Here is a 10,076-nt window from a genome sequence, read left to right as displayed (position 1 = left end):
CCGTGCAAGTCCACAAATTTGTTGCAACGACAACACGATTCCGGCTTTCATCACTGTTCAGATGGAGATTGTCCAAATCTTATTCTCGGTTGCCATAGACACGCTTGCAGCAGCATACCTAGAAAACATGATTCCAATAAGCGATGCCGAGCAGACTGGGAGGCAATAAGGATTGTTCATCGTCTCCCAGTCGGTGCAGATAATCCAGGTCATCTGGATGCAGCCGGCTTACCCATGCGATGTAATCTGATACAGACCCCTCACCGCGTCCCTAACATCAACACACAGTTACTTTTTCTCAGCTTTATGATAGGTGGGCAGGGGAATAATGGTGCCTGGATCCCGTAGGTCGGTGGGCTTGAGATTCAGGTCGATGATGAACATCGTGCGGGGAGTCAAGCTATATCAAAGCACAATGCAACCCTTTCAAATAAAGCCCATCTCTCCCGATGTTGAACATGTCTTTGCTGCGTCGTAATTCGCTTCCAATATCGCGGTCTGATAAATTGGAAGGTACCGTCGCTTTGAAAGCTCCAGCATGAAAGGTCTACCACTCGACACGTCCACGAGATCCATCCATCGCACTGGCGCCGTTGGGCGCAAGCAATGACGTGAAATGTCGCAAATCGAATACACATGGGCGTATCTCGGTAGCAGGTAACGGTCGTTGTGGAGTTTGAGCTGGCATTTGATAGTTTGCAGCATGAGGAAGAGGCTGGCCACTGATTCCGAAGATGCCGTGCAAGTCAGGACAAACTCAATGCTGACCTCGTATGACGCATTGAGGGTCAATTGCCAGCACACTGGTTCTCTCAATGCAGGCCAAACAGCAGGTGTCTCCAAAGTGTTTGCCTGCATGCATCTCACGGCGGTGTATGTTTGCGGATGGATCTAGCGTACCTGGTGGATCGTGGTCAAGAACCAGGTACTTCATTCATCCCATAGCCAAGGAACCACCAGTCCAAGCTCTACTAGCCACATGAACCCTTCAAGAGGCTGGAGCACAGCAATAAAACATTGTATCAACATCGAATCTAGCTCTAATCGACTCTGTAGAAGCCGATGCAACAGAATCTGTCCAGCGAGTTCAAGGTTCTGTCCCGCACCACAATTCTTCGCATAAATGAGGCGCACGGAGCAGAGCCAAGGCGTGCGGAGAGAGTAACATGGCTCGCATTTGCGTTTCTGCAAGCTCTGGCTGGACGTTGCGCATGCAGCTTGAAAGGAATGCATTTACAATTCAAGGCTCACAAGCTGCTCACCTGGTGCGCGAATGGAAGGATTCTAGTCGTCCACCGATGGATGGTGATCTGTGATCTTGCAAGCATCTTCCCGTACTCTCCTTGTAGCGACAACATATACAACACGCTGCTGTGCCATGGAACTTGTATGAGCCATGAACCCAGTAATACCATACGGTCAACGATCGACTTCGTTTCTCTCGCCTCGATCTACTGTGATCCTGAGGCGTGGAAAACGTCGTTGATGGGACGGCTGGTTGAAATTGACTTTTGGCGTCGCCTAGAGAAGGTTTCTAGAGTTCCTGGTGGTTGGTTGGCGTATCCCTTGAAGGGTCCTTGAGATGGATACTGTATGTTTTCCAGCCATGAAGGTTCTCTTTTTCCGAGGCGGCCAGCTCCGTGGTTGTTTTGTTCCTTCGTTTCGTTTCGTGCCTTTGCTGATCTGAGTTGTCAATTTTAGCTGTACCTTATAGGCTCTCCTTGGATGGAGCCGCTAATACAGAGGTCCCATTCAAATAGAAGTACCTTATCATACAAGAGGTACAGTATCTACCGCCTGAGGCTAGGGGAGGCAAGAGAACTTAGGGCCTGTATCTTAAGTGGTGAAATGACTTAGGTACGGAAGTTTGGGTATATTTTAGCAGGCCTTTAGACCAGTGAACTTTGGCAATGTCAGAAGTCCTTGCTCCCTGGGGCCACCTAACCTCCCTGGAATACTCGACCCCTCCTTCCCGTCTCATCCTCGTTGTTGAACCCCTCGCCCCTCCGCTACCTTAGAGCTGGAGCTAGAGCTAGAGGCGGTAACTGCCCCACCCCCTCTGTCTATCCCTCATGCACGTCCCCCTCCTTCCCGTCATCAGTGCGTCCTGTGACCCTTTATCGATAAGAGATTAGCAGGTGGGATGTCGCTGGTCAAAAAAAGATGAGCACTCGATGGTGGAAAATAAACGAAGCATCTTCTAGCACTATCCACTGCAAGATTCGATGTATTATTTGGGCAGGTCACACCTGATTCGGCTGCTTATGACTATTGCTACAGCCCACTCTCACTGTCCTGCATCATTCAGGGTTCCCTTGGATGCTATGGACACATCCCGATGATCTGAGAAACCCTTTCAGCCGCTGTCTGTCCGTCTTCATCTTTTAATTGGCTTAGGTACTGTAGCACTACTGCATCCCTTAAACTTCTTTATTTTCTTTGTTCGTTTGGCTTTGAGAAATGAGAATGATAACCATGTCCACAACGCCAAGCACTCAAAATCGGACATTTAGCAAAGCTTCTGGGACCAGCGTTTGAAGAGATGCCCGTTCTCGAATTCCATTGGTACCTTGGTTATTGGTGGCAATCCAGTCAACTGGCGGTGACCATTAGACTTCCAGCCTCTTTTCCTTCGTTTTCCTCTTTCAGCCGCCAGATCTTGAATGGGAGTATTGCTTGTCTCGGTGTTTTCGGGTACCTGGGGCAAGTCTAAAATTGGACAGGCAACCCGGCCGATACCCTCTGAACCTTTCTGCACACCTCGGCCTTGAGTTCTATCCCATCGCTTAATACCGTTTTCTCGCATCGGTATCAAGGATCACGATAGAGATGCGAGAATTGACCTGCATATACACTAAAACTACGCAACCAGCCGCCTCTAAAGCAGCCGCCGTTTGCGCCTCGTCGCCTTGACAGCTCCACTTGGCGTTGCTGATCAACATTGAGGGTCTTTCTTCAACTCAATCGCCTGGCTCATCATGACGAGCTATACTGAAGGTTTGGCACGTCTGTTCAGCCTTGAGCTTCTAGATGGATTTACCTCCAGTGCTATTTCCAGGCACCAAGTACGAGACATTCTCTTCCCGAAATAGCATGTAACATGGGGATTCGCCAGAAGCCTGGTCCTCAGGAATGGATGAGCCACAGACCAGCTTACCGCCTTTTAGTCGTTTCCAACCGCTGGTTGCTAGGAGACAAGCGCCTCTTTCAATATTGTCGAATACTATACGCATGCCTGGGGAGCGCAGTAACTCTCGATATCCCCCATTGTAAAAATCATCTCACTTGATATGTACGGTACCTTAATCGTTCCTGGACTACTGTCCGAGCCCTCATCCTAGCCTCTGGCCTGGTCTCCAAACCATGCCACCAAATGCAAGGCACGGTGCAGGTTGACGACAGACCTATCCACCAGAGTAACATGGTCCCCAAAGGATGCCACACTTGCACCCTTGACCTAACCTCCATGTGCTGGCATGCACACCAACTCGATGTTGACGACGACATTCGATGACTCTTTTTTGGAGGACACGCAGTTGAGCCCCGCGCCCGCTTATTCCGACCACACCCATGTGACAACTCCCTCCAGAAGCAGGGGAATATCACTCATGGGTCGGGAGGTGGGCGACCGGTGAAGCAAGGGACTGCGACTTGACTGAACCTGCAACGAAATCCACTCTGTTCGTCGATTTCAAGTATGTTGCCAGCCGAGATATCTCGAATTTACCTCCATCCTTCCCAACCTCGCTATTCAATGTTTTGCCATGTCCTGGAATTTTGAGGGTTTCTGATTGTCTTATCACCTTCCACACGGACCCTCAATTTCATGTCGTCTTGAATTGTCTTTGTTTCCAAGCCACATGCTAGTGGCCATGCTAACACCATTGCCCGATAGAGGTCCACAACATTTGTCAATTACCTGTCTTGTCCTGAACTTGTCTCGTCTTGTCTTTAACCTCTCGTTCAGGCCTTTGATCCTACACCGCTCTTTTATGCTCAAACCCAAAATTCGGAAGCTTTAACTGCTTCTGGTGGATCTTCCATCGACATGTCTCTCATCGCCTCAGCCTCACTTACTGATTGACCTTGACCTTTAAAGTCGATTCTCAGATCAACAGGCCTGCGATCGTGAAGCTGAACCTGGATCTGAATGCAGCTAACTCTAGTGGGTTGGGCTTCCTCTTGACGGTCGGGTTCTGAACCCGACTTGTCCCCAACAGACATGGCTGCTACGCATCATGACTGCATGCACCTCAAGGGCCTTTCATGCAGGTATCCTCATTCGCGTGCGTGGTTGCATGTACGTATGTACGTCAAAGTCTCATGATTCGATTCACGATCTTCCTGTGCAACCCTTGAAGTCTATCACTATCGCATATCGTGCGGAGGTGTAGCCCAAGTCTGACGGCCCATCATTCCTCGGTTCTGTGGCCACGTCCAATATCTTTGTTTATTAGAACTGTTTCTCGGTTCTCTTCGGTGCCTTTGACCTGGTGTGCTCGTGCTGACTGCCCCTCCCTGCGCCATTCGGGGAGTTATGATATATCGTACTGTTGCACAAGTATTGCTTTCCTACCGTGTCTCTTTGACGGCGCCTCTGCGGAGGCGATATTCCTTCTGCATGTCTAGTGACTTTGTCCGTGTGTTGGAGCCCGAAGTGTTAAATGATGAGCTACCCTTCATATACTCCCACGACTCACATCTAGACCCGGCTTTGAGGCTCCGTGATCAACGCCAAGTAGTTTATTGCCTTAAGCTGGAGGACATCCCCGCATGTGATTATCCTGCAGACTAAGCTACTGATACTCCAGATGTGGTAAGAGCTGACATCATGATGGTTCTAGTGTCGATCCCCAGGGTCCTTGCCAAATCGTACTGTTGATGCTTCGACGTGGTCTGCCCTGCGGTTGACATGGAGTAACCTTCAGCTACCGCGTGGGGGTGCTTTCTCTTTAGATATAATGCGGCGACTTTTTATGCACTGTGCCTGATACTTAGCAATTGGATTATTTGTTACAAACCTTGAACTTCTTTCAGATCCTAAGTGATGGGTGGCCATCGTCTGTTATGGTGCTGCTACAGGGTAACCTATTTTGATAGTCAGCATGTCTAATTGTGAATCACACCCCAGGAAGATGCGTAGCTCTTTGGCAAGTGTCTAATTGACATGATAAACATAACAGGCGTTGTTTCCTCTTCATTGTCGTAGAAACTGTTTCGAAGACAAGCTCGGCATGAGTGTTGTATTCTCGAACCCAGTCCATCCATCCCAAACTATTAAACTTACGTACATGTTAGGAATTCAATCTTTTGCCCACCATATCATGTAGTTGGAGAGCACTCGAAAAAGAATATCTGAAATGTGTATCATTAAACATATTGATTTTCGTACATAGTCATATCTAACAGTATTGGTGTATAACGCGAGTGACAGACAGAGCTTCCCATGAAAAACACCGCAAATTCGTAGTCAACTATTCATGTAATAGATTCTTTTGCTTCACCATGCCCAATGACAAAATGCAGGGCGACGTAACAATCCTAAACTTCATCTCATATAAGTATCAATGCTCACAGCGTCATAAGGCACCATCTCTTAAATATCCAACATACTCCTGATTTGCTGGGGAGGAGCATTAATGGAATTGTTCGTCTCGGTGCTATTGCTGCGACCGGTAGATCCGGGACGTCCGGAGGATCGACCCCGGCCCTGTCCGTCCATATAAGGAGGGGGAGGGGGGCCGTCGAGTCCAAGTTGCGCTTCACGGCGAGCTCGGTCCTCGGCGAGGTTGTTAGGGAAGAGAATGCCGGCGACGGCTTCCATATTGCGCTCATGACGGCGACGCTCATTCTTACCAGTGTATGGCTGGACAAACGTTCGCGAGGCATTGGAGCTAATGGAAGCAGTGCCAGCCCGATCAGAGCGTGGGTTATTGGAAGCGTCCAGGGGGCGATGCATGTGGCCCATCTCGATATCATCATCTCTGGCAGCAGCCAAAGCCTCCTCACGTAGGTCTCGCTCCGCATCTCCTTCAATACGTCGACCAGTGGCCCTACCACCTCCGATCTCATGAACATTGCGAGTAAGCTTATCCTTGAAGCTGAGGAGATGGTCACCCCTGACACGGTGCCACCAGGCAGGCTTGTTGACGATGCCAAGTTCTCGGTTGATCATCTCACCACGCTCTCGTCTCTTGCGAATCAGATCCTTGTCCTCATTAGGGCTGAAGAAACCGTAGAGATACTGAATGTAAAGGATGAGCAGAGTTGGCAGGAAGCCCCAACAGTAGATAACAGGGATGTTTCCGTTGTACTTGACGATAGAGTAGTTAAACTCCCATGAGATGAAGGCCTGATACGCGATGGTAGCCGCTGACAGAGGGATGATAAGCCAGAAGCGGAAAGGGATGTATCGAAGGAAGCCAACAGCGCGGTTGACGATGCCGCGGTGTCGGGGCTTATAATGCTTGATCGAGTGATGGAGGGAAAAGACGATAGTGAGCCAGGCTACCACGAGACAGAAGGCGCCGACCTTGAATCGAGTATTAGTTGCTCCAGGGACCGCCTTGGCCAATGTCTGCTCCTCCGAATGCTGTAGTTGGGTGAATTTCCAGCTACGGGGAACAACCATGAAAAAGTTCAGCCACAGCCAGAGGTAAAACCACAACGGCAACCAAAACTCAACCTTGGAACGACGGTCATCGTCGCGCAAGATAAACGGATTAGGATCGACATATTGCCTTTCTTGCCAGGAGCCCCAATGACGAACAGCTTCCCAAGTCATAGCGACAGTGCCCATGCAGAGGAGGTACCAAAAGAAGACATTGACAGTGATGGGCAATTCCTGGAGATAGTACCGGTCGATATCAACGCCGACAAAGAGACTGATGAGAGCCGCCGCCGCACTGAACAAGGCCCAGTACCACTGCCAGCGACGACCGATGGGATAGAAGCGCGAATCGCGTGGCACGTAGAGTTTTCCATGCTTGGCCAGGACAGTAAGGTTGAGAACAAGAGCAATTCCAAAAGCAACAGCGAAACCAATTCCGACAAAACCACGAGTCTTGATGTTCTCGATCGCGGAATAGCACTTAGTGGCATTGGTCCATGTACCGTTCGGGAAGACGTAAGCCGGAGTATAGGGCGCAAAGGTCAGGTAGCATTTGGAGTTGTTGGAGATGGTGTTGTTGCTGTAGAATGTGTAGTTGAAGTATTTGAGGGTGGTGAGGTTGAAGTGGACGCCGCCGAGAATGGTGTCGCTGCTGTTACCCTTATCACCCTCTGGCCATTCATTTACGGCACGAGCCGAGATGTGGGCAAAGGCCTCGATCAAGCCGTTCATGTTGGGCAATCGATGTCGAGGTTGACACGAGTGCGTGTTATTTTCGTCTGCCAATGCGCTCTGGAGGGTATCAGGGTCGTTTCGAGTATTGAGGAGAACACTGCAAGCGGAAGACTCGAACGAATCTTGAGCAGATACTGTGTAGTTGTCGCGATGCGATTGCTCATGTATATACGGGCAATTCACCCTTGAGGAATCGAGAGGGTTGTCAATCAGTAGAAATGAGTCGATTCAACAACAGAACGCATCAGGACATGGCTCAAATCGACGAAGATCCCAACCGACAAGAGATACGACGACGTCGAGATGAAGAAAGGAAGAAGAGAGGAGTAGGAGGGAAGTGGTCAAGAAAAACAAAATATCGTTGGTTAGATGCGGATTGGATGGCAATGGGATATGCCGGGCATGCCGTTGCGATGGAGAAAAGACTCGCGGCTGAGTGGATGGCAATCATCTTTTTTTCTGGGTACGTATTTCCGAGGGTGTGGAGGTGGAGACGCCGAGCGGTCCGTCTTTGCATGCCGAAATTCTCTCATACTGAATTATTAGACACGGAATACTCGGGAAATGAAGATTACGGGCGAAAAGGATCAGCATTGATTATAAGAAAATACTGGACTTTCTTTAAAATCACTTGCAGCCAAGTCTAACCAAAAGACGCCAAGAATTGAGGGCTATTCAACTCTTCAAAGCACCTGCATCATGCCATGACCCGGCATCAAAATCAATCCACTTCTAGCACCCATGTAGTGATGACCTCACTGTAGCAGGCCCTACACTCAAGCGTTCATTGGTTGCTGTGCCAAACACAGGGCATTCTCCCGCTAATACCGCTGCTACTGTACGGACGGTTAGTAGGCACGTTTAATCCCCGCGGCGATGAGATGGATCCATTCTGCTCCGCCAGAGCCGCCAAGCCAAAGAGCTTGCTTCAAGTGCCTGAGATGCGGAATGGTTAGGTGAAGGGTACGTACCTGCGGGAGAGCGATGCCCGAAAAGGCCAGCAAGCTTCCAGAACACCCACCAAGAGCCAATTGCACACTTTAAGCTTGCGCCAACATCACCAGCTGTCAACGGTTGTAACCTCGAGAGCCAGCAGCGAGATCTCATCCATCTATATACACCATGGCAGAAGACATCATAGCCGACGAAGAACCGTCGTACATCGACTACGAGACCTTCCTCGACCCTGATTTCTCCCCCGCTTCCTTTGCGAATACGCTCGTTGTTTCGACCAATAACCCTAACGATACACCCCTCGACCTCTCTACGCCCCTATCTCGTGTTCTCTTCGATGCTCAAGAGATTGACTCGCATATAGATGTCTTGACGACCCGCTCGGCCGTCCCATTGCTCAATTATACTCAGGAACAGACACAAGCATCCAAAAAAATTGTCGGTGAATTGGATGGCCAGATCCAGAGCTTGAACGACAGCTACCGCCAGCTTGAGAAGGAGGTCATTGATAAACATGCTGAAGCAGATGAGGTCCGACTCGTCGCTCTGCGGCTATGGGAGACTCTGAAGCTTGGTCGCTCGGTTGGGCGATGCTTACAGCTTGGTCGACAGCTTGAGGTTCAGCATTCGGAGCTTGACAGCGGAACCGGCAAGGAGGACCATCGGGCATTGGTACGCTGTGCTTACACAATTCTGTCACTACGAGAAGTTCTTGATCGTAAAGCTCCCGGTGAAGAAGGCTTTGGACTCAACCGTGTGGACGCCGTCAAGAGTCTGCAGGATACAGTCATAACTCCCATCGATCGATCAGTCCGCGAGCGGGCGGAGCGCACCATTCGCGAATTCTCCGTGCAGCCAACATCGACCTTTGCACAAGTTGAAGAGATCAAGGCGCGGACAGCATCTGCTTTGACCGCACTCTACCTGCTATCACCAACCACCGGTTTCAAGCCCGACAAATGGGTCCCAAGGCTGCTGCTTCAGTCTTTGGAAACCTATATACGATCGGCACTACAAGCAAGCATTACGGCATTATCTCGTTCTCTGGGCCAACTACCAACACTGGATAAGGCCTTGGCTGATGTTATGGCCAAGTGTCAAAACGTAGTTTCCCTTGAGGCTGTCCTCGAGACTATAAAGCCACCAGCCCACCCTCTTCTCCCCACCTCCAGCCAACCGACCCAATCGAGCTTACTCCAGTTCCTTCTCGCACATCTTGAGACTGGAAGCCTAGCCTCATTCTTCTGGAGGACCATGGCTAGCAGTCTCGCTACGCGTGTGCAGGATATCATGAATCGTGGAGGTGTCGTAGCTAGAACCCTACGAACGAATAAGAACACGGTTGGAGACGCAATCCGCCAGGCCGTTGTCAAGGGATCTCAGTTACACAGCGCATTGACGGGATCAAAGGCTAGAACGAAGACGGAAGTGAATTGGGACCGAGAGGTCGCTGTGATGGTGGGAAGTGTAGTGAACAATCTTCGATAAACTTGGCAGATCAAAAGCATAGCAGCGATCAGGGCATCACGAGGTCCTCAGCTTGTTTGGATATTCGTACTGTTAATGAATGTGGATTTGTCTATGTGATTCACCTGGACCAAGCATATCTGAGTTGTGATTCAAGCTTGTCGAACCTGTATCTGGTTCATGTTCTAATAATAAAAGATCGTCAGGTCGCATTCAGCGCCTCTTTGATCAGTCATCAAATGCCAAGTGAGCTCCAATCAGGGCACAAGCTCTCCCCGCATGGAGCAATCTCACGTAAAGAGGACATATC

The 10,076-nt window shown here is 49.9% G+C and overlaps 5 protein-coding genes across 5 annotated transcripts in view; 3 read left to right on the top strand and 2 right to left on the bottom strand.

Moving 5' to 3' along the window:
• Positions 1-308, top strand: part of FOXG_03743 (uncharacterized protein) — a gene marked incomplete at its 5' end in the record, with an annotated part of 654 nt that extends 346 nt beyond the window's left edge. The window contains one exon of the mRNA XM_018381587.1: positions 62-308. Coding sequence (XP_018238114.1) covers positions 62-169 — 108 coding nt within the window. The 3' untranslated portion in view covers positions 170-308. The remainder of the gene's footprint in view (positions 1-61) is intronic.
• Positions 309-399: 91 nt separating this feature from the next.
• Positions 400-1,740, top strand: FOXG_18641 (uncharacterized protein). Its single transcript, XM_018398777.1, has 2 exons — positions 400-1,591; positions 1,702-1,740. The coding sequence occupies exon 1, from the start codon at positions 1,063-1,065 to the stop codon at positions 1,579-1,581; it is 519 nt and encodes a 172-aa protein (XP_018238113.1). The 5' UTR covers positions 400-1,062; the 3' UTR covers positions 1,582-1,591; positions 1,702-1,740.
• Positions 1,741-3,443: 1,703 nt separating this feature from the next.
• On the bottom strand, positions 3,444-4,666 carry FOXG_18640 (uncharacterized protein). The gene has a single exon (XM_018398776.1). It carries the CDS (start codon positions 4,222-4,224, stop codon positions 3,997-3,999), a length of 228 nt encoding a protein of 75 aa, XP_018238112.1. The 5' UTR covers positions 4,225-4,666; the 3' UTR covers positions 3,444-3,996.
• Positions 4,667-5,148: 482 nt separating this feature from the next.
• Positions 5,149-8,004, bottom strand: FOXG_03742 (uncharacterized protein). Its single transcript, XM_018381586.1, has one exon. It carries the CDS (start codon positions 7,340-7,342, stop codon positions 5,597-5,599), a length of 1,746 nt encoding a protein of 581 aa, XP_018238111.1. The 5' UTR covers positions 7,343-8,004; the 3' UTR covers positions 5,149-5,596.
• A 463-nt stretch (positions 8,005-8,467) lies between these two features.
• Positions 8,468-9,787, top strand: FOXG_03741 (uncharacterized protein; the record flags this gene model as incomplete). The annotated part of the gene is made up of 1 exon (XM_018381585.1): positions 8,468-9,787. The coding sequence occupies one exon, from the start codon at positions 8,468-8,470 to the stop codon at positions 9,785-9,787; it is 1,320 nt and encodes a 439-aa protein (XP_018238110.1).
• Between the last annotated feature and the right edge of the window lie 289 nt (positions 9,788-10,076).

The sequence above is a fragment of the Fusarium oxysporum genome, chromosome 4, assembly GCF_000149955.1.
Source record: "Fusarium oxysporum f. sp. lycopersici 4287 chromosome 4, whole genome shotgun sequence".
Taxonomy (NCBI): domain Eukaryota; kingdom Fungi; phylum Ascomycota; class Sordariomycetes; order Hypocreales; family Nectriaceae; genus Fusarium; species Fusarium oxysporum.
The sequence above is the reverse complement of the archived record's forward strand: the minus strand, read 5'-3'. Positions and strand labels throughout refer to the sequence as shown.

Bases quoted from the DNA above. Each gene is read 5' to 3' on its own strand.
- FOXG_18641 (XM_018398777.1), top strand. From the start codon at position 1,063: ATGCAACAGAATCTGTCCAGCGAGTTCAAGGTTCTGTCCCGCACCACA.
- FOXG_18640 (XM_018398776.1), bottom strand. From the start codon at position 4,224: ATGTCTGTTGGGGACAAGTCGGGTTCAGAACCCGACCGTCAAGAGGAA.
- FOXG_03742 (XM_018381586.1), bottom strand. From the start codon at position 7,342: ATGAACGGCTTGATCGAGGCCTTTGCCCACATCTCGGCTCGTGCCGTA.